This window comes from Muntiacus reevesi, chromosome 3 (assembly GCF_963930625.1).
Source record: "Muntiacus reevesi chromosome 3, mMunRee1.1, whole genome shotgun sequence".
In the NCBI taxonomy this organism is placed as follows: domain Eukaryota; kingdom Metazoa; phylum Chordata; class Mammalia; order Artiodactyla; family Cervidae; genus Muntiacus; species Muntiacus reevesi.
The window spans coordinates 13,740,357-13,768,004 of NC_089251.1; the positions used below are offsets into that span (position 1 = coordinate 13,740,357).

General features: G+C 55.0%; 1 protein-coding gene across 7 annotated transcripts in view; it reads right to left on the minus strand.

Annotated features, from left to right (window-relative positions):
- Positions 1-27,648, minus strand: part of DAB2IP (DAB2 interacting protein) — a 209,778-nt gene that overhangs the window by 65,044 nt on the left and 117,086 nt on the right. For all 7 annotated transcript variants that reach the window (XM_065928531.1, XM_065928528.1, XM_065928536.1 and 4 more), the window contains one exon: positions 22,999-23,144. In XM_065928531.1, the coding sequence (XP_065784603.1) occupies positions 22,999-23,144 (146 nt within the window). The remainder of the gene's footprint in view (positions 1-22,998; positions 23,145-27,648) is intronic.

Here is a 27,648-nt window from a genome sequence, read left to right on the forward strand (position 1 = left end):
CTCTCTCTAAAAGACTCACAGCCTCTCCTGCCTGCACTCTTCTCTGACCAAACCCTCTCATGCACTCTGACAGTGTGGGCAGTGGCACCCGGCTTGGGACTGGGCACACAGCTGAGCAGGCTCAGGGCAGCCTGGGTCAGGCCTGCTGCCGAGAACGAGGACCAGTCCCTAGGCGAGGCACAAACAGGCGTGGCCCCATCTGTCTGCCACTCCGGTCCCCCCTGCTTCGGTCCCAACGGTCCTAAAAAAAACCGTCCTGCAAGTTTCCCGCAGCCACGCCCCTGCCCAGGTGGCTCCCGACCCCGACGCCGTGCCCACTTCCCCACTGCCCATCTGGGTTTTATCCAACCTTTAGGATCAAGCTCTCTAACTAAAGAATACGGGCTGTATTTGGTCCACACTCATGTTTTGTTTAGCCCACACGGTGTTTGACATTTTTAAGTTTTGAATCCATTACCAACATCGAAAGATGTGAAATTTCAAAATGTCACTCAAGCCCACTAGAGATTTCTGACCTGTTGAGTCCAAAGGCCCAGTGCCAAGGGGCCGGGGCTGCCGCCTTAGTAGGACACCCACCCTCCAGACTGCCAGCGTCCACCACATCTGCGCCTGCCTCAGCCAGGGGGTCCTGTGTGGCGGCCGGCAGGACGGGGCAGGGCCCACCGCATGGCCCAGGGACACACCTGGTGTGCGGCAGGGACTCACTTATCGTGTGAGGAATTATAAAGAGACACACTGCCTCGGCCTCGCCGGGCCCAGACCCCTGGGTGCTGTCTGCCTCCCTGCAGGACCCCAGGCTGGGATGGGACGATGCTCCTCCGTCCTGGGTCCCTCTCACACAGCCGGGCACACTGCAGGGACCTAGGGCTGTGACGAGACGTTCCCGTCAATGTCTGATCTGTGCTTCAGCAGCCGTGTCTTCTGGAGCCCAGCCGAGGTGAGAGTAAGAGCTCCTGGCATCTCCTGCCTTCAGTCAAAGTGGCGGGATTCCAAGCCGGCACAGAGACACCGATCCCCAGGACTTTTATTAAACTGAGAAGGAGAGATTCGGCGGCAAGAACTAACAAAGCCAAGGCTTCCTCCGTCCCCGCCTGCAGGAGGCCTGCCCCCCTTTGAAGCCTGTAGCCAGCTCTTCCCTTTCTCTGGGTTTTCAAGGTCAGAGTCACATTGGCAGCAAGGGTTCTCTTTGTTCTCCTGCCTCTGAGTTTACCCCAACACAGACACTGTCCCCAACGGCCAGGTCCTCAGCAGTGGCAGAGGACGGCTCTGAATCTGGGCATGGGAGGGCGAGAGGGGAGCTGGGACAGACAGGCAGGCGCTGGTTGCACCCCCCGGGGCTCTGCTTCCTGGGAAACCGCGTCCCTGTGGGCCTGGCTTCCCTGCCAGCTTGGGAGCACCCTCTCTGGCCCACAGTGCCATGCTCAGTAAAGGCTGATGGGAGGGCAGCAGCTGACCGCCCCCAGTGTACTCCCAGCGTGGGGAGGGGCACGCACCGGGAGAAGGGACTCGGCTGAGCTCTGGCCCTCTCTGGGTGACGCTGTGACTTCAGGCTACCTGCTTCCTCTCTCTGAGCTTCAGAAGTTTCCTCACTTGGAAAATGGGGAGATAAACACCTGGTCCAAAACGATCCTAATGGGACCCGGGGGAGCTTGTGAGTCACAGAGTGCCATGGCGAACTTAACTATTCCAGTCCCTGGCATAGCGCCCAGCATGCAGTAGGTGCTCAATGTGCCGTTCGTGGTCTAAATGTTCAGCGGGCCCCTGCGCTGCCCAAGGGGGTGACCCTGAGCACCAAGCTGCTCGCAAGGTGCTACTGTGCTCAGTCACTCAGTCGTGTCTGACTCTTTGTAACCCCATGGACTGTAGCCCGCCAGGCTCCTCTGTCCATGGGCTTTCCCAGGCAAGAATACTGGAGTGGGCAGCCATCTCCTTCTCCAGGGGCAGGGGTCTTCCCTACCCAGGGATCAAACCCACGTCTCCTGCATCTCCTGCACTGTAGGCAGATTCTTTACCACTGAGCCACCAGGGAAGCCCATGTACCCATGCTTGCAAGGTACCCAGACCCAGAACAAAGGGTCTGCCTTCCAGTGGGGCTTGCAGACAACTGTCATACCATGAAAAACTGCCTGGAAGTAAGGATCGGGATGCTATGAGAGCCACTGCGGGGGGCCTGGGCTCCCCGAGGTGGGGTGAGAGACCCATGTCTTGGCTGCCAGGTGGAAGAGAAAAGAATCAGGGCCGCCCAGCTGTAGGATGCCTGGCATGCCACCCATTTCCCGACAGCTGAGCTTAGACAGAGAGCGGCCAGCTGTGGCGAGCATCCCACGTCTGCGTGCGTGCACCTGGACACGTGTGCCAGGAGCCAACAGTCACAAGGCACCTACGCTGGCCAGAGTCTCCGTGCTATGCTTTTTAAGCACTCTCTCTCTCTCTCTCTGTGGCCCCCAAACCAGCTAGGGGAGTGGTTAAAAGAAGACAGACTCAGAGGTGTGTACACACCCATTCCCAGAGGTGATGTTGCCCCATCCCCAAGGGTGGTGAGTCGGAGCCTGGACAGTCACAGCTACTGGGGTCCCCCATCTGGCTGTGCCCCTTACCAGCCCATGAGACCTGGGTCAAGTTCACCAAACATCTCGGCACCTGGCTTCCCCACCTCTCAGGTCCCTGTGAGTGTTGAGACAAAGCACCTGGCACAGAGGGAGTGTTCAACTTACACCCATCCTCCGCCTAATGCGCCCCCCAACACACACACACAGCCGGAGCCCAGCTCCCACCCAGCTCACCTGTCTGTCTCCTCTCCTCACCTGCTGCTTCTGCTCCTCTGAATGACTCCCCACTCCCCTAAAGCTCTGAGCCCTTTCCTGCCTCCCAGGGCAGCCTCAGGTCCCAAGAGGACAGGAAAGTTCTCGCCCTGAGCTCACTCAAGGATGCCCGCTGCCTTCTTGCTCTTCTTCCCTCTTGCCATCTGATGAACTCATCCTCTTTGAACCCTCAGCTCCTGCCACTTCAGTGACGCCCTCCCTGATTCCAACTCCTGCCCATGCCCCGAGCAGAGAAGTGCAGAGAGAGGGGGTGCTGTGCCTCTGGACTCCTTGGTGACCCTGGGTAGCCCCCTCCTCACTCCTGGCCACGGCTTTCCTACCTATGAAGGGATCTCAAGACCCCCTCAGTCTAAGCCCCGCAAGGCTCTATTTGGGGGTGGGGAGAGTGTCTCCAGGTTTACCCCAAGGTCGTGGAAGGCTGGGGAGGAGCTAGACCCAGACCCAGACTTGTTCCACTCCAGAGAGCAGGACAAGTGTGGTTCAAAAGACCCCAGGCAGCGCCCTCAAGAGACCTACTTACCACCAAGGAAGCAGACCAAAAAATGAAGCATAGAAAATAGGGAGCAAAGGGAGGTTCCCCTGGGATTGGGCGAGGGGACTCAGCACCGGCTTCAAGCAGAAGGGGGTACGGCTTGAAAGACAGGTAGGATCAAAGTAGGAAGAGCTGCGGAAGAGAGGATTCCGGAGCGAGGGAACAACGTTGGGACAGACACCTTGACACAGTGACGGCGAACATGTCTCGGTGATGCTGGGCACGTCTCAGGGTGCTCGGCTAAGCATTTAGCTACAAGCCTCATTTACTCTTCTCGACCACCTTCGAGACAGGAATGTTCAGTGTCTCCGTTTCACAGAGTTAAGCAAGTTCCCCAAAGTCACAGCACTGTGGGGCGGTGGAGCCAGGATGCAAACCGGGGCATCCGCCTGCCGTGTCTGAGTAAACAGGGGTGACCAGGGCACAGAGGCTCCGGGGAGGGAGACGCAGGGAGGCTGGGCACTCCCGAGAGGCGTGCTTGTTATAGACCTCAGTCGGGCTTTGTTTTCCCTGCAGCCTGCTCTTGAATGAATGGCACCCGACCCGGGCAAGTGGTGTTGGTAAAAACCCTCGAGGGTGACCCACCCACGTGTGGGAGCGCGCAAGCCACACAGAGTGTGAGGACCCCCTGCCACGCACCTCCTTTGCACCATCTGCTTCAAGGAAGGATGCAGGAGCTGCTGGAGAGTGAGCGAGCGCGGAGCAGGGGAGGAGCAGGGCGCCGCAGCCAGTCAGGAGACGCGGCTGTCAGCGGCCACACCGACAGGCTGGCTCCGAGCTGTTGCCAGGGCAGCCCGGAGATTCTGCCTTCCCAGGCAGGATGGTTTAGAACCAGTTGCTCTCTCCTGGGCCACCGGCTCGGCTAGGCCAGCCAGGCCCCCTCGCCCCCACCATACAGTGCCCGGCCCTTCTGAAACCTCAGCACAAAATGTCAGGGGGGCCCCGTGGGGAGGGCCACCGGCACGGAAAGTCATCCGGACAGAAAGTGTGGGTGCGCCTGCCTCACGGGATGGAGACCAGCCCCTTGTCACAAGGGTCCCAAACAGGGACGGGGCTGGGGGCTTGAGGCTTCTGTGGCAGGAGTTCCAACGACCCAGGCCAATCCAGGAGGTCACTCACCACTAAGGGGTCCCTGCCCCTCCACTGAGAGCCCTGCAACAGCAGGGGACCCAGGGGCCTGGATTGGGGGGCTTGGGGGGGAGAAGGAAGGTGATGGAGGGGGTGGAGCTGAGCAAAGAGCAGCAAGGGGAGGCTGCTGTCCTGCCTGGAGGCTCCCCAGGCTTCTTGCAGCATTTAGCACACCCCACCCGCGGGGTCAGAATAATTGCTCAGAGAGAGGACAGAGCCTGGAGAAGACCTAGGGTGCACTTTCTAGGACAGAAGGACAAAGTAGGGGCTCAAACAATGCTCAAACTACCGCACAATTGCACTCATCTCACACGCTAGCAGAGTAATGCTCAAAATTCTCCAAGCCAGGCTTCAACAGTAAGTGAACCATGAACTTCCAGATGTTCAAGCTGCATTTAGAAAAGGCAGAGGAACCAGAGATCAAATTGCCAGCATCCGCTGGATCATCAAAAAAGCAAGAGAGTTCCAGAAAAATATCTACTTCTGCTTTACTGACCACGCCAAAGCCTTTGACTGTGTGGATCACAACAAACTGTGGAACATTCTTAAAGAGATGGGAATACCAGACCACCTGACCTGCCTCCTGAGAAATTTGTATGCAGATCAAGAAGCAACAGTTGGAACTGGACATGGAACAACAGACTGGTTCCAAATCGGGAAAGGAGTATGTCAAGGCTGTATATTGTCACTCTGCTTCAACTTATATGCAGAGTATATCATGCAAAATGCCGGGCTGGATAAAGCACAAGCTGGAATCAAGACTGCCAGGAGAAGTATCAATAACCTCAGATATGCAGATGACACCACCCTTATGGCAGAAAGTGAAGAACTAAAGAGCCTCTTGATGAAAGTGAAACAGGAGAGTGAAAAAGTTGGCTTAAAGCTCAACATTCAGAAAACTAAGATCATGGCATCCAGTTCCATCACTTCATGGCAACTAGATGGGGAAACAATGGAATCAGTGACAGACTTTATTTTTGGGGGCTCCAAAATCACTGCAGATGGTGACTGCAGCTGTGAAGTTAAAAGACGCTTGCTCCTTGGAAGAAAAGCTATGACCAACCTAGACAGCATATTAAAAAGCAGAGACATTACTTTGTCGACAAAGGTCCATCTAGTCAAAGCAATGGTTTTTCCAGTAGTCATGTACGGACGTGAGAGTTGGACTATAAAGAAAGCTGAAGAGTTGATGTTTTTGAGCTGTGGTGTTGGAGAAGACTCTTGAGACTCCATTGGAAATGGAGTCCAAGGAAATCAAACCAGTCAATCCTACAGGAAATCAGTTCTGAATATTCACTGGAAAGACTGACGCTGAAGCTGAAACTCTAATGCTTTGGCCACCTGATTCGAAGAACTGACTCATTGGAAAAGACCCTGATGCTGAGAAAGATCGAAGGCAGGAGGAGAAGGGGACGCCCGACTCAGTGGACATGAGTTTGAGTAAGCTCTGGGAGTTGGTGATGGACAGGGAAGCCTGGTGTGCTGCAGTCCATGGGGTCACAAAGAGTCAGATACGACTGAGTGACTAAACTGAACTGAACACAAGAGGCCATGGGGCTGTCCTTCTGAGAGGAGAGCTGGTTGAAACACGTATGCCTAGGGGCAGGGCACAGTATGAGTCTTGCCTTCACTGAAACTCACTTCCAGGTAATCACTAACAGTAAAAGAGACAGAATCCCAGCCATCACTAATCAATAGTGGCTGCAGAGATTTACCGGAGAAACCCAGCTAGCTAAGTGGCCACCTGGGCTTAGGAGGTAGAGACAGCAAGGATGCTTCCCTGGTCACTCAGATGGTAAAGTCCTAATGCTGGGAATGGTTGAAGGTGGAAAGAGAAGGAGGCAACAGAGGATGAAATGGTTGGACGGCATCATCCATTCCATGGACATGAACTCGGGCAAACTCCGGGAGATGGTGAGGGACAGGGAGGCCTGGCGTGCTGCAGTCCACGGGATCTCAGAGTCGGACAGACTTGGTGACTGAACAACAGCAAGGATGGCCAACTGGAAATGTTTGGTGAAAAATTACCAGGCTGCCTGCTGATTCCCTGGGTACCACCAAGTTGTCCAAAGGCCATGTAGGAAGCCATGGAACCTCCTGAGATCAGCCCACCACCTCCCTGCAAATTAACAGAGCAGACGCAAACAAAGCAGATGCCCCTGTTGCCCAAGCTGGGGCAGAGATCGAGGGAGCTAAGGTCTGGAATCCATTCACGACCCAGCAGAAGAAAAAGTATGGGGCAGGCCTTGACCTGGCTTATTCTGCTTCACATCTGCCTGTCCCAGACTGGCCCGAGTCTGCCACCATGGCAGGACAGGGACTGTCTATGAGGAGACCTGAGATTCGGTACCCAGGGTCAGAGTCCTCACTCCAGTCTGGTCTGCCTTTCTCTCCGAGGGAGGGACCGGCTCCTTGAGAAGCAGGAGCAACACCAGAAAGCAGACCTAAAGGCACCAACTCCAGGAAGCCACTGGGGTCCCCCCCACGAGCAGCACACCGGCCACTGGACTCCCGTTATACCTTCAGGGTCAGCCCCGGGCCTGCCTGGAACCCCACAGTAGACGCCCTGCTGTTTAGCAGAAGAACTCAGCCGACTTCTTTTGGAAGTGGAATCTGAGCAGAACAAAGGGCCCTGGCTGGGGCTCTTCAACCAGACCAAATAAACACTCAGCCTCTCACCAGCGAGGCTGCAGTTTATATTTGGAGAGGGGAAGGGAAGTGCCAATCTGAGCTGAGTCTGGACTGAACTGACTCTTGGCCAACAGCCGGAGCAGAGCACCCGGGGCAGGGTTCCTGCCTGTCGGGGTCTCAGCTGCCCACCTGGCTCCCCAAGCTGGAGCAGCCAGTGGTCTATCCGGGCCCAGGGTTATTGTGTAGCCTGATAACCGAGCACCCTGACCGCCAACATCCCCCAGAGGCAGGGGACCCTGCCAGGGACGGGAGAACCCCAGAGCTGCTCGCTGGAGGTCCCAGAATCCCCTGGGGGCCCGTCATGACAACAGACTCTGAGGCCAGTCCTAGATCTGGGAATCTAACTCTCCGGGGCAGGACTCTGGAATCTCTCTGCCTGGCTCCCGTGACACCAGGAAGCTCAACTGTATCAAGGAACCCAGAGAAAGCAAAGTGATCTCTGATGCCTCCCGAAGTCCCTTCCCAGTGCCCACAAGGCATGCGTGGTCTCTCCTATCTGTTGCGGCCACCTCCTAAAACCCTGGGGGGCCCACAGTCTCAAGGCACCTTCAGCTGACCATGCCTCCAGTCAACCTGCAGGCAGCTGGTAGGCCCCACCCAATGAGATTAGGCCAGCTGAGATTAATGGCAGGGAATAAATCAACTCAATTCATGGGGGAGAAATGTGTTGCTAACAGAGATCTTTTTTCAAAGAGGAGCCATTAGTGGTCTTGGTATTTTGATCATCAGAAAATTACCCATGTCATGTTGCCATTAAGAGGAAGCAAAGCCCAGTAACAAGACAGGGAGGTCCGGCTTGGGGCTAGTAGGGCACCCCCCTCCTCTGGAGTCCTGTACCTCCCAGCTCAGGAGGGTCCTCTGCAGACCCCTGCCCTGCAGGGGTGGGTCCCTGATGCTGGCTGCAGAACAGCAGGTGCCTAAGCCAGGTGCCTGAAGTTAGGTGGGCACCCACCATAATGGACAGTTACCTAGGCCCAAGTTCAAGTCCCTGGTGGTTCAGACGGTGAAGAATCTGCCTACAAAGCAGGACACCCAGGTTCGATCCGTGGGTCAGGAAGATCCCCTGGAGAAGGGAATGGTTACCCACTCCAGTATTCTTGCCTGGAGAATTCCACGGACAGAGGAAGCTGGTGGGCTATAGTCCATGGGGTCGCAACAGGGTTGGACACACAGCGCAACTAACACTTTCTTTCTTTTCAGGTTCAAATCCAGACTTGGCCATTTAAAGGCTCTATATGAGCTTGTGCAGGTCTCTTAAAGTCTCTTAGCCACCCTCGGCTTCCGATTCCTCATACGTAAAATAAGAAAATGTGCGTTTTCTAGGAATGCTGTGAGGCCCTCTCTTAGCCTCTTGCTCCCAGACCCGTAGGTCTGCACAAGCTCTTCCACCTGCAAAGAAGGCTCTTCACTGCGAGCTCAGACCACCCCTCTCTTCCTTGCGGACATCACCCCCACCACCCCAACAGATCAAGTCCTCCAGGGCTCCCAGTGCCTGCAGGATACAGGCCTTCACGGCAATCACGCGCTGACCTGGGGGACAGGCCTGGCCCATGGGGAGCCCCAGCTGAAGGACATCCAGCAATAGGCCTTCGGAGCTCCGTGTTCCGCCCTGGCTCCAGACTTGACCACTCAGGCACCCCCACTTCCAGCCCCTGCAACACCCTACTCGGCGCCCTGCCCTGCACGGGCCCTCTCAGGCTGTCTGGCACCTCTGGAGCCTCACAACCCCAGAGGCTGCCTGCTGTAAACAGGTCCCCACCCCAAACTGCCCCTGGCCACCCACCAGAGGCCGCTTCCCAGGACTTGGCCCCACGTGGCTCTCCAGATTTCTCGTAGTAACACCTTCTTGGAGTTTCAGAAGCAAAGCAAGTCATCCGCCAACTATTTTTCCCCATTAATCTCACAATGCATTTGCTATTTTCCCTCCATAATGACTCATTTAGCAGCAACAGAGCAATTAGGCAGGCCACAGAATATTGATTTTCTAAGTGGGAGAAGTGTCCGCATGGCATCTCTCTAGGCCTGTCTCGGACTGCCTCCTCCTACATGATGGGGTGGATGCGAGGAGAGTAGGTCTGGATCGGCCGACAGGATTCTGGGTCCCCAGTGGAAGCTCAAAATCACGGTGTATGCACACGTGTGACAGTGAGTGCACATGAGATGAGATGATGAAGTTATCATGGGACATACATGACCCCGTGTTCTGTCTCAACGACAGAATCCTGGGAGGCAGGCGCCATTACCACACCCATTTTAAAGATGAGGAATCGGAGGCTCAGAGATTAGGTGCCTTGTCCCAGATCACACAGGAAGTTAGGGAGCCGGATCCAGACCTAGGCTGAGGTGTTGGCAGGGTAACACTCTGTCGATCAGGGTGCCCTTGTGTGGCTTGCTCTCCATGGGATTCGGGGAACGTGGCACTGGTGACCCAAGGAGCCTCCGGAGACATGAAACACTTGGTCGAAGTCCTAAGGCTGCACACCTCTGCCTCAGCGCAGCCTCCAAGCCAGCCTGCTGTAAACAGGTCCCCACCCGAAACTGCCCCTGGCCATCCACCATCTGGCTAGTAGCTCTCAGAAAGGCCCAGAAAGACACGATGACAGGACCCCCCACCTTCCTCCTCTCCCACCCCCTGACCACCATCTTCAGCCCAAGACAAGAGCCCTACCCAGCTAGTGGGGCACCTCAAACATGGCCCACCTGTAAAAACACGAAGGTCAAGGGTGAAAGCCAGGGACGGTTTATGAACTGGGCATCTATGATGAGCCATATCTTCACACGGCTCCCCAGCCAGGCCCCACAGCTGGGATCCTACCAAACCAGAGTTTAGCACTTCTCCTACCTCCAAATTCCAGAAACTCACTCGAGGCAAGCTGGGACAGGGGCTGTAGGGGTGGGTAACAGATCCCCAAGGTCCTAGGGACAAATGCCAGCAGACACACTGATCTTTACTCTGGGAGCAAATGGCTTCTTGGTGACCAAGAGAAAGAGCTGAAGGTCTAGCTGGCAGACTTGAGTTTAAATACCAGCTCTGCTACTTTCTATGTGGCTTTGGGTGGAAATATGACCTTTCCTGAGCCTCAGTTTCCTTATCTGTAAAAGGAATAATGCCTGCCCTGATACCCGCCTAGCCGGTATGAGCCCCAAGCAGTAAATGATAAAGTGCTACCTAAACGCTGGCCAGCTAAACTTAACAAAAGGGAAGGTTTCCAAGACTTGGCAATGCCTGGCAAGGGGATGGCATCTCCCCATTACTGGCGATGAGCAAGCAGACCCTGGATAGTCCATGAATATGGGAAGCAAAGCATCCTGTTTACCCTCCTGTGTGCCCAGATGCACAATAGCAGAGGAAAGGCTCCCAGCAATCAAGCACTGAAGAAATTTACGTGCTTTGGTTCATTGGATGCTTCTCTGACCTGTTTAGACTACTGAATCCCCTCATCACAAATGCCCATTAACATCTGCCAGGATGCAGTGTTCCACAGAACCCAGTTTGAGAAATACACTTGTGGGCACTCTGGATAATGACTAGGGGACGTAAGGAAGAAAACAAGGTCTTTCAAATACAACCTTCAAGTACAATGCACTCTCAAGTACAACCGTACAATGTACTTTCAAGTACAACCCTGACTGGACAGACTACAGGACCTTCCCCAGTGCCAACGACAAGTCAGGGTCAGACCCAGCCCTCAACCTCCCTTTCCAGCATGACAGGGAGACAAACTCATATGCCCAGAGTGAAAACTCACTTCAGTGAGAACACGTAAAAAGAGGACTTAGACATGTCTAGGAGGAGTCACTCCCAGTCTTTCCCTGCCCTTAACAAGCCCAGAAACTTGGAGGGACTCAAGAAGAAGCAAGCCTCAAGCAGAAATGCCTCCTTCTTCCCTTCTATTGCCTGAAAACTCACCATCACTACCCTCATCCTCTGGGTCAGCAAGGAAGCGGGGCTAAGTCTCCACAACAGTTGACCGTTTCCAAGTAGAAGAGTCTGGGGGACCACAGGAAGTGGGTAAATACAGAATCGCAAATTGCCTGTGTGTCCAGGCCCTATGTGTGGATCCTGGAAGAAGGCAGCAGGCAAGACCGGTCCCGCCTACGATGCTGCCGTGTGGACACACCCCTCCACCCCAGTGCCCTCTCCTCTCTGTGGGGGGGGCTCCATGCCAACATCGGCGGACGAGTCCGGGAACCATCGGCTCCCTGGAAGCGCTCAGACAAACCCATCCATGGCAAACCCATCCATAATGGCGCAGACTTTGCTCCCAGCAAGGACAGAGCTTTATTAATTATTCAGGGAACGGTGCAATTATGCAAAGCAGTGGGCAGCCTCTGCCCGACCGCTGTCTTCTGCAGGAGTCTGGGGGGGAGGGGGTGCCCAGAGCCCAAGCAGCTGGGTACAAGAAGGGAGCCACCCAGCCCGGGAAAGGGGGAATAAACCCCCCCTCCCTTCTGGACCCACAGAGGGCTCTGAACAGAGCCAGACCCCACCACACACTCAGAAGAGCTAGTAGCTGATTCTGAAGACCTGGGAGTGCCTTTTTCCAAAAAAATAATATACCCTCAAAGTTGCTGCCGGGCCAGCAAGGCCATCATTCAAGGCTTGCTCCCACAGGTCCACAAGGCATGGAATACTTCCAAAGTCTCCTCTTAAAAAGCACACTTCTAAGGAGAGGTAACACTTCAAATTAGTGTTTACCCAAGAAGGTTCTGCAGAATACTACTTCTCCCAGGGTGGGGGTGGGGACAGGAAACCCCGGATTAAAAAAGATGAAACAGGTTTCTTTCCTGCAGGACTTCTCAGGGCCTAGAGTGAGGATGCTCATGACACCTGTGGAGGAGAATCTCCAATCTCACCCCCAGGAACCAGGAGCTGAGCCTGATGAACTCTGGATGGATCACACACAGAATTCCCTGCCAGGTTCAACACCCCTTGACTCATAGGTTTTCACTAGTCTCACAAACAACCATCATCAATAAACATGAACTTCACGTGTGCAGACGAGCTAGACACGACCACCGAGAGCGCGCTGGTCGGGCTCCCGGCAGAACGCCCACCAGGGCCCAGCCATCACGGCCCCGGCTCTGTCCCCGCCCTGAGGTCGGGCAGCTGTGCAGGTGTCCAGAGCCATCTCAGGTCCACAGGCGGCTGGGTGGGCTGGGAATCTGGCTGCAGGGCTAGCAGCCCCCTCAGCCCATCCGGTCAGAGGGCTCGGCCAGACGCACCTGTCTGCCGACATGAGCAGATCAAAGCCTGGGCGGGGAGGCCCTGCCCATCAGCATCACAGGTTTCCCTTATCCTCCTGGGCAGTAAGGAGAGTGACCATGCTGATCTGGGGAGACGGGGAAGGGGGTGTGCTATGCAAGGCCAGTGAGCCCTCCCAAGACCTCTGTCACCTCCCCCACCTCACCCAAGGTCATCAATCAACAGATCCAAATGCAGCCGTGCTCACTCGCTCTGCCAAGAGGAAAAGAGGTGTGGGGGCCCAGACCGCTGGGGGCGCCCATGGAGAGAGACACTTATAATCACTGAGCAACTGCAAATGTGGGGATGGTCCCGGAGCTAGTCCTAGCCTCACACCATGGGGACCCACCCACAGAGACCAGGAGGAAGGTCCGCCTCCACGGCTACACTCCTCCACCCTTCCAGAACTTCAGCACCTAGAGGAGCCTCCTGCAGAGCCCGGAGTGGCCCAGGACACTCTCCCATGTACATGTGTGTGTGGTCAGTCGCTTCAGTCGTGTCCGACTCTTTGCAACCCCATGGACTGTAGCCCGCCAGGCTCCTCTGTCCATGAGATTCTTCAGGCAAGAACACTGGAGTGGGTTGCCGTGCCCTCCTCTAGGGGATCTTCCCAACTCAGGGATCGAACTCATGTCTCCTGTGTCTCCTGCATTGCAGGTGGATTCTTTACCACTGAGCCACCAAGGAAACCTGTGTGAGCCAGTAAAACTCCAAAAACATCTAAGTACAGACCCCATCTCTGCCACCTACTTGCAGTCAGATAGGGGCAAGTGGCTTTTACTTGCTGGAGCCTCAGTTTCCTCATCTGTAAAATAGGGAGGGGCAGGCCTGTGCAGTAGTGAAGAGCACAGACTTGGGAGCCAGGCTTCTTAGGTTAGGCTTTTAGCTCTGCCATTCCAGCTGGGCAGGCCACGCTTCCTGGTTGTAAACCAGGGATAACAATAGTCAGTAGTAGCACGTGGGCTGTCGTGAGGTTGGAGTGAGTCCCTCTCTGCGAAGTGCTGAGAGCAGGCCTAGGCCATGGGATCTGTCCATCATGTCAGCTACTACACTGGAGAGGGCCCTGGCTGAGTCCAGAGACCTAGATCCTAAATCCATCATGAGGGTAATCCCTGATAAGTGATTTTACCTCTCTGAGGCCAGTTTCAGCACCTGTAACATGGGGTTGGGAGGATGAAACGAGGGGAGTGCAGAGGATTAGAGATGACGCACGGACAACACAGTCCCTGGCAGCCGGCAGACGCTCCGTAAGGGGCAGGTAGGTTAGTGATGATACTACCAACTGAGCAGGTCGTCTGGAAAACAGACACCACGAGAACAATGGTTGATGGAGGGGTCTTTGATAATAGAGCCTGACCGCCCGGGTTTGGATCCTACCTACAAGCTGTGTGACTTGGGCAAGTGCTCAGTCTCTCTGGGCCTCAATTTTCTTTTCTGAAAAATGAGGACAAGCAATATCGTTCAGACTGCTGATGTAAGGATGACATGAGGATGCATAGGAAAGGCAAAGGGCACGGAGCTTGGCCCATCAAGCAGGTGGCCACTCAGGGCAGTGGGTGGTGGTGATATTGCAACACCCAGCAGAGAAGCTTGCCATGAAGAGTGCAGAGATGAAAGGCATCCTGGCCCCCCTAGCTCCACGCCACCTCCAGGGACTTCACAACCTGAAGGCTGTGCAGCAAAGCCCAGGAAAGACAAGACGCTCCCCTGTGCTGGGCGCTCTCCCTCCAGGAATATCAGAGTCCCAGGCACTGAGATATTAGTCTTTGTTTAGCTTTGTTGAGATGGGGAAACTGAGGTTCAAAGAGAAGCAGTGGGTGGAGCTGGCCTTGGACCAGCCTATACCTGTTGACCTCCCCAGCAGCTGGCAGTACAGGGCATGGGGCTGTAAGGCAGTCATGGGTTCACATTCCAGTTCCACACCCCCAGGCCCAGATTCCCCAGCCCCACCCTCCCCCATCCTTCTCCCCAACCTCAGCAGGCATCTGGCCTCCCCAGCTGGGGATACAGCTTACACCACCCAGTCTGGCCACCCCAGGGCCTCGGCATAGACCGCCACTCTCATCCGAGCCTCTCCAGGCTGTCCTTAGAGAGCTCCCCTCCCAGGTGGGGCCAAGGACCCCTGGTCCAGCCCTAAATCAGCTAGTCCGGTCCTACGAGCTCTGACCCAGTGGACCTGGGCTTGAATCACATTACTCACTTGATCCTGGTGATTCCAGAGAGGACTGAGTATACCTCTCTGAACCACTCATAACGGGGAAGTTGGCAAGAGCAGTGAGCCTCAGTGGCTCAGGTGGGCCAAGCACTGGACCTGGAGTTAGGAGACGCATCCCAGCTCCAGCTCTGACTCCCTATACCTCTCTGAGCCTCACCCATTTCCCCTGTAGGATGCAGACCACAGTCATAAACGACCTAACTGCTCCAAGTGCCCTTTGTCGACCTGGAGCACAGGGTGAAAGTGCTTTTTACAGCAGGGAGCGCTGGGCAAGCGCAGGAAGGACTCCTGTCAAAGGGGGAAGGTAATTTCAAAAAACATCACAACCTTAATAAAAAGGGCACAGCATGCTCATGGGAGGATTCTAGGTCTCAACCAGGGAGTGGACCGCCTGGCTTGGGGCCCCCCAGTACGTGACTTTGGGTCAGGAGCATTCCCCTCTTGGAGTTTCAGTGAAATGAGAAATACAAAACACTCTTACTATGAGGAATCAATAAGAATATAGCAATGCCTAAGCAAGTTGCTGGGACAGAGCCCTGTCCTTGGCAAAAGGAACAAACTTTAGACAGTGGTTCTCACACTCTGGGGAACACAATTAGGTCAAAGAGTCTAATCCAAAAGGTCCAGGGTGGGGGCCCAAGAATCTACATTTTATTGGGCATCTTCCTGGGATGGGCTGGTCAGTCCAGCTCAGGGGCCAGGCCCTCAGCTTACAAGACAAGAGTGGAGTTTTATCAGAGCTGATGTTGGGATGGAATTTCCTGATGAAATCTGGGGAAGGGGGACAGGAGGAAAGAAGGGTAATAGGAGCAGAAGGGTGGGGCTGTTAACATCCTATTAATCTCCTCCCCCACCGGAAACAGTAATTGCTGAGGCGCACACATCCTTCACGTGCTAACAGTCTGCAGCTGCAACACGAAGCTTTGATTACGAATGTCAACAAGACAGAGCATGAAATTAACTTCCCCTTAGTCAGTGGGCACAGGGAGACGCTGCACTCACTCACTGCCCTCGGTATGAAAACGCCCCACGACAATGTCGCATCAAATTAGAGCCTGTGCTACCAGGCTGGCATCTATATCTCTGCCCGTAGCACTCTCTTACAACCAGGTCCTGCAAACAAGGGCCTGAGGCTGGGAGAAAGGTCAGGGCTGGAGGCAGGTGATGGTCCCAGGGTGAACTGGGATGTGGCCAGAGCTAGTGCGACCCCCATGGAGATTTGCTCACTGGACAAGGGAGGGGGACATCACCATGACAAAGAGTAACTCACCCATCTGAGTGCCTGATGCAGGGTGGGGGGAATGCAAACCCAACTTTCATCTGGGTCAATTCCCGCCCTGCCAGCCCGTCTGGAGAGACGAGTTGGGGAGACAGGCTGTTCCAAGGTAGACTGTGCTGAGCTAGTGGGGCAGGCCAGAAGCCAAGTGACCCAGCACTTGTCTGCTCCAGCCTGGCCTGTGGCTCTCCAGGTTCACGTGGCAGCAGGAAGGAGGTGGGGGCGACAAACGGAGGTTCTTACAGGTGTGTGCCCGGGGTGGGGGCATGTGGCGTGGCCTGCAGGCAGGACCTGGGTGGGGGGCACCCAAGCCTGTGCCCCTGGTATGTGTGAGACGCTGTGCGCCCACCCACAGGCTCTTACCCACACAGGCCCACAAAGGCTGGAGAGTCCTTCTGTCTCAGGGGTTAGTCACCCTAACTAACTAACAAGGGTTAGTTTCCTTGTAGAGTGGCTGGGTGACTGCCCCGTCCATAGCCCAGGCTGTGGGCATGCTGCCTGGCTGCTCTGGGGGCTTCAGAGGGTGGGGATGGGAGTGGTACAGCCTCAACCCAATCTGGTCGGGCTCTCCTCGGTCATTTGCACACCCCATCCCCAGGCCGGGAATGCGGCCCAAGTCACTCCTTGTAGGCTGATAGACCAGCACCCAGAAGACCCAGCATCTGAGGTTCTTCATGCAAGAAGCCCTTTTTCCACTCACCCACGGCCGATCACCCAGGAGGCCTGGTTGGCAAGCAGCTAAGCAGGCTTGGCCACCTGGGGAGGGGTCACCATGCCAGCAGTGGGAGTTGGATGTTTTGCTTCTTGCCTTTTTGGTCTCCCTGTGATCTCCAGTTCTCTTCTGTGGCCCTCTAAAATAGCCATTAATTAGAGCCTGGTAATTAACTTTCTGGTTCGAGTAATATTTTGCAAAGGAATTCCATTAAAGAGTCAATTTGCATATCCTCAGACCTGGGACCTGGAAATAGACAGGGTTTTTCTAGGAGAATGGGAAAGGTCTTGCAGTACCCATCAGGCCTGGCAACCAGGCCTGGGCTCTGCTGGCATCTATGGACACGAAGGGGCTCAGAGGGTGGCTGTCCTGACGGCCTGGGGAGATGCTGAGTCGTGGGAGATTTTCCCCAGGAAGGCAGGCAGTTTTGTTCACAAAACTGGCTGGCTCAGCGGCCACACGCCCAGACAGCAACTACACACCTGCACACAGATACCCACATGTGAGAGCTCAAACACAGAACATACCACGCACACCATGAAACAGGGGGTATGTAAACGCACATGCCGGGAGACACGTACACATAAGAAAACAGACACAATAAGAACAGTAGCCAGAACTCCTTGAGCGCCGAGAATGAACCATATGTCCATAATCGACCTACAAAAACACTTCACGTGGTCCAACCCAACATGAAGTGCCAGGCACTGTTCCAAAGCTTTACATGCGATTCCTCATTTCAGATCCACAGACATGTACAAGGATGTTTACATATACACACCTTCATGAGGGCAGGTGCGTTCTTGTAAGACATACAAAGATACATGCCTACAGACACCTGTACAAGTAAAGGCTTCTCTAGCCTTTAAAACCCCAGCTTGGGGCTGATCACATCTTACTAGCTAATTTCCGCCGTTCCTAAAAATATTGCCCAGCTCGGATCTTTGGAAGATACACACGAGGGAGCTGAAGATCTAAAAGGAGGGCGATAAAAATGAGAAAGCAAAAATAAATTGGTTCTTTTCCACGTCCGGGTCATGTTCTGTGGCTCCCCCTCCCTCTGGAGATGAAGCCCAGAATCACGTGCTCTTTGGCAGGGCTCCAGTCAGCCCTGCCCCAAAGGTGCCCACGGGGCTCCGAGTATCACGCTGCAGGGGGGCTGGGACCTGCACACAAGGCCAGGCTTCTGGGACGGTCCCACTGCCACGCCTTTGACTGCGTGCCTCAGTTTCCCTGAATCTAACAACCACTTCACTGCTTACCGGTGCTGTTCAGCAACAGACCTCTCAAAGTGCTGTGTCAGTGCCAGGCTTCCTTACGATAATTATCGGATTAAGAATTAAATCTGGTTCCCTTATGGAGAGCAGAGCAGAGGAGGGGGAGCTGGGGAGCACGCCTTGCAGGTAATTAATGAATTCCCTGTCATACTGCTTGGAAGGCAGAGGCCCATTTAACAAAGATCCACCTACAAGGATGGTGGTGAAGGAACCAAGGAAGGCCAAACAGGACAAGGAAGACTCCTGCAATGGGCTTGTCAGAACGTTCAGAAGGCAGAGGACAGGAACAGACAAGACTCTAAGGCAGCAGCACAGCACTGCTGGCCATTAAACCCAGGAAAACAATGTTCAATGACTAACCAGCAAGAAACGCAAATAACAAAGAAATGCCACTCTTCTGCCTATACAAATGACAAAGATCGTATTACCAGTGACACCAATGTTTTCAAAGGCGTGAAGAAACAGGTGGGCACCCTCAAAAATCTTTGGGGGAGTGTAAATTACTACAGGCTCTCGATGGGAAGCACATTTATCAAAAGCCTGAAACTGCTCATATTTTTTGACCTAGAAATTCTAAGACTTTATCTCATGGAAACAATCACAGATGGAGACAAAAGATGCATATTTAAGGATTAAATACCAGCACCATTTTAATAAAGAAAAACTAGACATAATATAAATGCCCAGATTACTAAAAGAGAAGTATGGTCCAAACATCAAAAATCGATTTTTAAAACACATATAGAACAGGTTTGCCTTCTCGAGTGCAGACAAGTCCCAGGGTCTTTCTACTCGGCTATTTCTTGTGTTCAAAGTAGCTGTGATCCTCCATACAGCCCTCTTCACCTTTCAAGGAACAGGAGCATTTAGTTCCACCTCTTGAATAATAATACCACGTGATTGCACATTATTATTCCCACACTGCAGAGAAGAAAACTGAGGTTTACCAAGATGGATTGACTTTTCCCTCCAAATATTAACTTCCACTTACTGAACACCTACAACACGGCTGTCTAACTGCTCTCATGTATTATAATTTATTTAATAAAATTTTAGAAACATTTAAGAAATGTGCAAAACCCAGTGTTAGTTGCTAAGGAAACAGCACTGAACAGGACATTTTCTATTAAGTACATGATGAATATATTAATGTTTCCAACAATGTGATTATCATCAAACCCATTTTGCTGATGGGCAAACTGAGACTCGGAACAGTTAAGGTGACTTGCTCCAGGAACTGCCTGGCTTCAAATCCAAAGACCACATATTTCCCATTACTCCCAGACACTGAAATGCACAATCATCTCGACATCACCCAAGAGAAGGCGGAGGACCAGGCACTCGCTGTCTACTGTCTACAGCAGGGGAGGGAGAGAGTCAAGAACACCCAGGCCTGGGTGCCCAGCCCTGCCTGCATCTACTGTCAACAGAAAACAGATCCCCTCTTCCATTTTCCCCAGTTCCTCACCAAGCTCCCTCTCCCTGCTCCAAGAAATGCCTCACCCAAAGGGACAGGACTGATTTCTGCCGACTCAGGGCCAGAGGAAGGACCCTGAAAGCCCCCACCTCTACCTCCAAATTATCTTGATCCCTTAGTCTTACACTGCCCGGAATACTACCCTTTGTAACTTTCAGGTGTGGGAACTCCCGGCAACGTACATATTCCCTAGAAGGGGTAGTCAGTCCCTTGCTCCCCACATGATCAGCCTTGGGTACCTGCACCTGGGTTGCCCACCTGTGTGGAGGGCCAGCATCACCCAGAGAGAATACTGCGGAGGGAAAAAAATGAGGAAGGCACTGTATTGCCAGCTGACCCTCCCAGCTACTTAGGAACATTAATAAATAAATGAGTGAATTACAAATTATCTTCTGGGAGGGCAGAAACACCACATCCAAGATCGCTTTCACCAACATTAAAATTGTCTTGTAAATGAGGCAGGAACATTTCCAGTCTGAAAAAAAAAAAAAAATGCTTTTGCCAGCACACCTTTCACCTGAGAAGCCTCGGAGTGGCATTCATTTCTGTTATCCACAGGCAAAGATTACCTGTCCTTGGTGCTTATCTCCAGAACCTCCAAAGAAGAAATGAATGTTGAGGGGCCCAGTGATCTTGGAGACCAGCTGGGAACCTCCCCAGGCGGTTTTCAGGGAAATAAGTACAAAGGCTCAAATCTGTGGCCCTCGGACCTCCCAGAGCCCAGCTGTGCCCCCTCCCCAGCCCTGGCTGGCTGGACTCCAGGCTCACAACCAGACATCAGCCCTCTCCCCACCATCTCCACACCTGGACCAGGCTCCCGTTCCCAGGGAGCCGAAAGATCCCAGAACAGAACCAACTGGTTTCCAACCTCCAGATGAGAGGATCCCGGCACAAAAAATAACCTTCCCAACACAGCAGTTTGCGGAGCATGGCAGAAAGCGTGCGACAACGCCGCTTCGGCAGCAGCCATAGAGCAAACAGATTCCCCCAGTGTCAGAACCCAGGCGGCTGCCCCCGAGTGCCTGGCGCTCCTCCACGTGAGGAGGCCACAGGAGCCAGCTCACACTGGCCACCCTAGAGGCCCCCACCCCCGTTCCCATGCCCATCCCTTCACGGAGGCTGCTCTCTGCACTTACCCCCCTCCCAGGGAGAGGCATGGCAGCTCGGCGGGGTCCCATGGAGCCAGGATTCAACCCCCTCCTCACTGTTGAGCCAAGTCGAAGGCAGCTGATCTGTCCACCCAGCCTCAGCAACACCACACCACGTCAGAGTCGGGGCAGGGGGGTCAGTGGGGGAGGCGTCTCTGCACTCGCCCAGGTTTGACCATGAGCTTGGCGGGTGGGGTGGGGTCGCCAAAGCTGGTTTTACTCACTCGACTCCAAACAGGACGCCTCCAGGGACTGCCCCAGAGATATACCTGCCCGTCCATCCCAGCGGCAGCTGATCAATCTATTTCAGAGCAAGGCAGCAAATCAGGAGATCCCAGTCCTAGCAGAGCCTATTTCAGCTCCAAGGCTGGGTAGAAGGATTTCAAATTCCATCTCTCTGCCTGTCCGTGGGAAATCTGGGCTCCCTTCCTGTGCCAGAGAAGCCTCCAAGCCAGATTTTGTTTATAGAAAATTAATAAGACAATCCCACACCACCGCCAGTGACATTCTGCTCCAGCTACCGTTCACCACCGGCGCTAGAAAGACTCGTAGTTTTACTCCCCACCGCTGCCCCCACTCCGCACCCCTCCGGCCTGTGGCAAAGCTGACCTGAAGTCAAGCTGGGCAGGACCTGCTCCAGGTCATCTCGGCCATGTCCCGACCTCCGCCCGGGGTTGCCAGCCGATTGCTCGGCAGCATCTCAGTGCGGGCTGCCCGCTGGAGGGAGGTAAACACAGCATGCACGCTGTCTGCTCCCGGAGGGCAGACACTCTCAGAGGCTGGATCGCCTGCCATCTCTCCAGCTCCCCGGACCACCAACACAAGCATACAAAACTAGGTACGTACACAAGGTCTCGCATGCGGGTGCAGAGGGTCCTGACCACTACCCAGGAAAGTGCAGCGAAGGGCATGTTCCCGAGGGAGAAAGCCGGAGAAGGCAGGGGCCAGTCGGAGGGAAGAAGGCAGCAAACCGGGTGGCCTGCCGCCCAGACAATAACAAAGATGGGAATCGAGGTTTTCAAAGACGCAGTGGCTGCACCCAGCACCGAGCTCTGGCCTGGCTAAATCTTCCTGCTAGGACACGCCTGGTCCCCTGGGGCACTATGGCCATCAGAGAAAGGCTGAGGGTCCTGCCTCGGACTGGGGTTGGCAGCGTGGGGCAGGAAACCAGCCGCAGGCAGCAGTTAGGATGCATTAGAGAGAGCAGCTCCCGGTGGATGAAAATTAAAGGTCTAGTAATTCTCCTGGAGGGTGGAAGGGGTACTCTTCGGGAAGATGCTAGGGGTCAGTTAAACAGTCAGTCAACCGTGGGCAGGAGTTGAGCTATAACTTGTACTCCTCTGCCTGCTGGAACCAAGGGGGAGGGGAGAGACATTTTCATTCTACCTGTGCCTCCCCTACAGGGAGTGCCAACTCGCCAATCACACACAGGGGCACAGCCCTATGAAGGGAGGCAGATGCCAGGGGCCTGAGACACAAGGCTGAATGCTGAAAAGGTTCCTTGGTGCCTGCTCATTCCTTCACCTCCACTTAGCCAAGCGGGGACACGTTCTAACTGGCACTAGAATCCATCACCATGCCTGTGCCCAAGCAGGAAGGTGCCAGGGCTGGCACGCTCAAGGAGGGGAACCTGGGCCCCGAAAGGAGAGGCTGTGTCCGCCCAGTGCCCCCACACGCCGACAGGATGGCTTGCCCTTGCGAGCTGAAGCCTGCTCTTGCCAGTGACTCCTGGCAGGCTGAACCACCTCCTCTCTCTCCTCTGCCCCACAAGCCACCTCCCCTTGGAATTTCCACACCTGCTCCAAGCTGGCCCGGGAAAAGGAAACGGGGAATTGGAGACACCCCTGGGAGTGGAGGTGAGAGAGGGAGCAGCTGCCCGGGGCTGGAAAGGATGAGGCCCTTCTTCCTTGGCCTCGGGCACTGCCCGCTTGCTCGCCCCAGCCCCCAGCGGAGCACGCGCCCTACTTAGAGCAGATGTGTCCCCTAAGCGACCCAGCCCCCTGCTCCTCCCCTCCAGATGTTCACCCTTTTCCTCACCGCTGGGTCTCCGCAAAACCCAGCCGAAATGCCTTTTGTATCGGACACTCAAGGGCTCCAGAGGCAGGAAGATGGATCCTGCGGTGGAGGTGCCACTTCAGCCCCCAGCGCCGGGCACTGCACAGCCCGGGAAACAATGCCCACCACGGCGAGGCAAGGCAGGACTTCTCGGGGAAGGCACTTCCCTCCGGGCCTCGACCCGAGTCTCCGGGCACCTCGTCCTCACACACCCCCCCCCGCCCCGCCCCGGGGGAAGAGAGAAGGGTCCTCCCGTCGCTCCTCCCCGGTCCGAGGTGGCCCCACAAGTTGCCGGAGGGCGGCGTGGGGAGCCCTCGCGCTTTCGGCGCGCCCCAGTCCCGGCTCTCGCTTTGTCCCCGCGCCCTCCCGGGCGCATCCCGGGGCGGCGGCGCGCGAAGGCCGGGCCGGCGGCGGGCTCACCTCTCATTGTCCGCGGCGGAGGCGGCGGCGGCGGCGGCGGCGCTCCGGAACCCCGGCAGGATGTGGCGGAAGCTGTGGTTGCGGTCCAGCTTGGGCTGGCTCTTGGTGCGCTTGATGGAGCCCTTGAGGCGGCGGCTGAGGAAGCCCTGCGCGCGGGGCGACAAGAGGGGGAAGGGGAGGCGGGGTTAGCGCGGCGGCGGGTCCGGGACCCGCGCGGGACCCGCGCCCTGGCTCGGGCGGCCGCGCGGCCGAGGGCGGGCGCGGGCTCGGGCTCGGCCCCTGCAGCTCGCGGCCCGCGCCGCCCGCCTGCCGACCGAGCGCCGACGGCCCGGCCCGCGCAGCGCGGCCCAGCCCACCCCGCGCCACCCGCCCGCCAGCCAGCCACGTCGCCCCCGCCCCCTAAGCCGCTGTTGCCATGGCGACGCCGAGCCGAGCCGCACCGGCCGCGACCGAGGATGCCCGAGCCCCCCCGGGCGCGGGGGCGGGGGGAGCCCCCGGGGCCGAGGGGGCGGGGCTGCAGAGGGGCGGGGACCCTCGGGGGCCCTCCGCGGCCGCAGCCCCCTCACCTCTTAAGAGTAACGAGGTCACACCCCAAACACCTGGAGGAGTCCACGCCCCCCTCCCGGTCCGGGATTGCCTCTGCCGGAGAGGCGGATGTTCTAAGTCTGGTTGGTACAGATGGGGGAAACTAAGGCTCTGCATGAGCAGGCGTCAGGTCCTCTGGGGAACAGCAGGCCACCGCAGCTCCGGGTCACCTGGACCCCTAACCCGGGCGACTTTCCTTTCGCAGGTGACTGTCACAGGTTCTTGGGGTGGAGCCCTTTGCCTGGAACCATTGTACCCCAGCAGGGGCAACCCCTCTGGGGACAGGGTGACCTAGTATCTAGCTCAGGGAGGAGCTGAAGGGTTTGCTGAGTATCCACACTGCGGGCTTCAAGATTTGGAGCCACCTCTGGGGGGAGGCTGAACCTTCTCTAGAGGGACTGCTGGTTGGCCCATTCATGACTCAGGACAGTGGGGAGTGGCGGGTGTGGTTTAGCTCCTGGGAGGAGTATGGCAGATCTCAGCCGGGCTCCCCATGTAGCCATTCATCCATCTATCAGGCTGCGCTGGACTCTGACACCTGAGCCTAAGCTGAGCACAGCCCCAGAGTTCCAGGTCTAATGGAAGAGACAAGGAGACATCGAACAGTACAGCAGGTTGAACCAGTGTTCCGTTTAGAGGTGATGGGGTAGATTGGGGGCTGAAGTGGCACAGGCTGGGGTATTCTGGACTTGGCACCTTCAGGCAGTTGGAGGGAGGGGAAAACTGAGGGAAGAGGGATTCCCTGTGAGTTAGGTTGTCCAATAGGGATTTGGGGGACTCACCCACCCTAGCCTCACTTCCAGGTGACATCCATCACACAATAAAGGGTAGGCTTGGCAGCTCTCTCTGGTCTGGAGAGAGAGTTGGACATTTGCTGTAGGCCACGCCCTTGCTGGGTCTGTCCATCTCCCTGACCCTAGCACCCTAGATGTGATGAAGGCAAATGTTGATTGTACACATCATCTCATGTCACCCACACAAAGAGAAATGACAGAGAAACATCCCTTTCTGCAAATGAAGAAACCTCACTCAGAGGTGAAATGACTCACCCAAGGACACACAGCTTCCAGGCCTGCCTAATGTCCATAGGACCCCCCTCCTCTGCCCACTTTCTTCAAGCTTTCCCTTTTCTGATCTTTCTGCCCCTACTTTCCCCTCCCTCTCAGTCTCTCCCATCCATAGAGGGCCAATTCTATGGAAGGGGACTCAGATCCCATAGCCACATGTCAAAATTCTGCATATCCTTCAAGGCCTAGCTGAAATGCTGTCTTATTCAGGCCTTCCCAGGTAGTGGAGTCCAAATGCCTCTCACCTCTACAGCCTGATATTACCCATCAAAGTACTCTAATCACCTGCAGTTCAACAACTAGAGGGTTAGGGACCCTCTTCCAGAGGCTGACCCACAGACAGTACAAGGCATGATGCAGACGTATCACAAATGGTGGCAGGCCAGGGGAACAGCATGCTTTCTGGGAGACACAGCAAGAAAGCAGGGACTTGCACCTCCAAATAAGCTCTTGCCTCCCCCAACCTTGGCCTCTTGCCAGGCGTGGGAGGAGGGGGAAGCACCTGGCTAATTTGGAGGGGTTCTTCTCTCACAGGTGTCATCAGGCAAGTGCTGCCAATGGGCTTATAGTTTTTCTTGGTTTTTATTCTCCACCCTGATGAAAATTTTACAATTTTTACACTTTTGTGGTCCAAAGAACTAGGGAGCATGTTTCACAATTTATGTAGCTCATCATGTAGCAATATGGACAGTTCCGTCCTATTCCTGAGTTTAAAAAAAGAGTTTTCTTCCTCCTAGGAGGTTGAGTGGGACACATAGCACTTTGTCTTCCCACCCTCACCCATCATGGTTACCCTTAATAGTCATCTGGTAAGCATTACTTGTCATCTTTGAAGTCTATTCTGAATGTACCCCCTGGCACCCACTCTTATACCCACCCGGCATAACCTTGTGGACTCAAACTCTAACTAACATGCATTCATTTCATCATTGTCAAAGCCTACTACATGCTAGACACAATGGCCAAGACTATGAATACTATGAGGTGAGCAAGATGTAGAATAAGAAGAGGACAGAGAGCTCAGATTCACTGGGAGGATGACTATTCAGGGGAACAGAGAAGTCCCTCATTAAGCCCCACCTCCCCACACATGTCCACCCTGGAGGACCTTGAATCCCCTCGAGGACCCAGCTCAGGGCTCTACATATGGCAGGTTGAACAAATGCTCATCATCCCAGAAGGCCACAGCTGGAAGGGGACTCAGATCCAAAAGACTGTATTACAAGGGTGAGGAAGGCCCAGAGAGGGGAAGGGTCTTTTCCAAGGTCACACAGCAAGGGTAATCAAAGACTCTGGCCTCCAGGTCCCTGCCCTGTCAAGCCTCACAGCTTGCCTACTGACCTCCTGCATGGGGTGAAGGGACAAGGGTGGCTCCCCAACAGCCCTGAATGAAGACAGAGGACCTTTTCTCCTATCCTTTCGTGGGCAGGCCCCAAGACATGATTTCTGGAAGCAGCTGCAGCCTTGAACTCAGATAGATGGACTGACTGGCCTTCAAGTCAAAAAATCTTGTTCTAGACCCAAGTCAATCTTTAGTGAGGGACAGTGGGCAAATCACGTCCCTTCTTTCAATAAAAAAGGGTACTCGAAACTCACTGTATGGAGCCCACTGACAGTATCCAATGGCTGAGAGCTAGGAGTCAGAGACCCACAAATAGGGTTCAAATCCAGCTCCAGAGACCACTGGCTGCAAGATGCTATGCAAGGCCCCTCATCTCTCTGAGAAATGGGTGGGGCCTGCAGGGAGGATGAAGTAGGACAGACAAAAATCTGGCCCTAGCCTTTCACACCCCAGGGCCTGGGTTTATCTACCTCTCCAAGAGGCCGTCTCTGACTACATACTCTAGCCCAGCTGATCACATCCCTCAGACCAGCTGAAGTCCTATCATAGCACTTGTGTTCAAGTCCTCGTTCAGATAAGCTATGGGCAAATAACTGGACCTCTCTGAGCCTCAATGTCCCTACCTGTGAAATGGGTTAAGGATGATACCTACTCTGTGCGCACTAAGTCGCTTCAGTCCCGTCTGTCTCTTTGTGACCCCATAGACTATAGCCCGCCAGGCTCCTCAGTCCATTGGATTCTCCAGGCAAGAATACTGGAGTGGGTTGCCATACCCTCCTCAGGGGATCTTCCCAACCCAGGGATCAGACCCCCATCTATTATGTTTCCTGATTGGCAAATGGGTTCTTTACCACTAACGCCACCTGGGAAACCCTGCTTATAGGGTCATGGAAAAGATTAAATGATATAAGCTATCGTCAGTAAAATGGTAAATACTAAGCAACTAAACACAGTAGTTGCCAGCTTTATTATCATTATTCCCTAGGTTGGTTCTGATACAACCACCAGTTTCTGCCCTGAGAAGGTACGTGACCACCCCAGGTGGGAGTCCGTCTAGGCTCTCCGAGGAGCTTAAAAGCAACGTGACAGCAAGGACAGGGCTGGTGTCATGCCCAGTGAATGAATGAACGTGCTTGCAGAATTATCCTGCAGACACAGAATATGGCTCAGTTTGGTAGTTTTGAACTCTTTTAAACACACGCTTTCTTCTAAAGCAACCTCACAGAGACTCTGAAGGTTCAAAGTGCCCGGCCAGGCGGGGCTGCTCCAGTGGAGGCCTCAGCTTTCATTCACTGGTGCAGGGTCTGATGTCTAAAGCTCAGCGAGGGGCCTGCCCAGTCCACGGGGACCAAGCCTGCCCCTTCCCCAGATGGGGTGCTCTGCCTCTGCTAACACAGCCCTGTTCCCGTGCGCTTAGGTCAGCACGGCCCCAGGGGCTTTAGCACAAGCTGCTGCCTGGTGTCACTACCCCCAACCCTTTGGTGACCGGGTGTGGACAGCCCTCTGAGCCTCTGCCCATCTCTGTGACAACTCACAGCCTATGTGGACATCCACCCTCCCACCAATCCATGTCAGTGTTCCAAGCCCCTTGGGCTTCCATCCATGTCAATGACCAAAGGGCAAGAAAGTCCGGAGTGGAGGACAGACAGGCCCGTG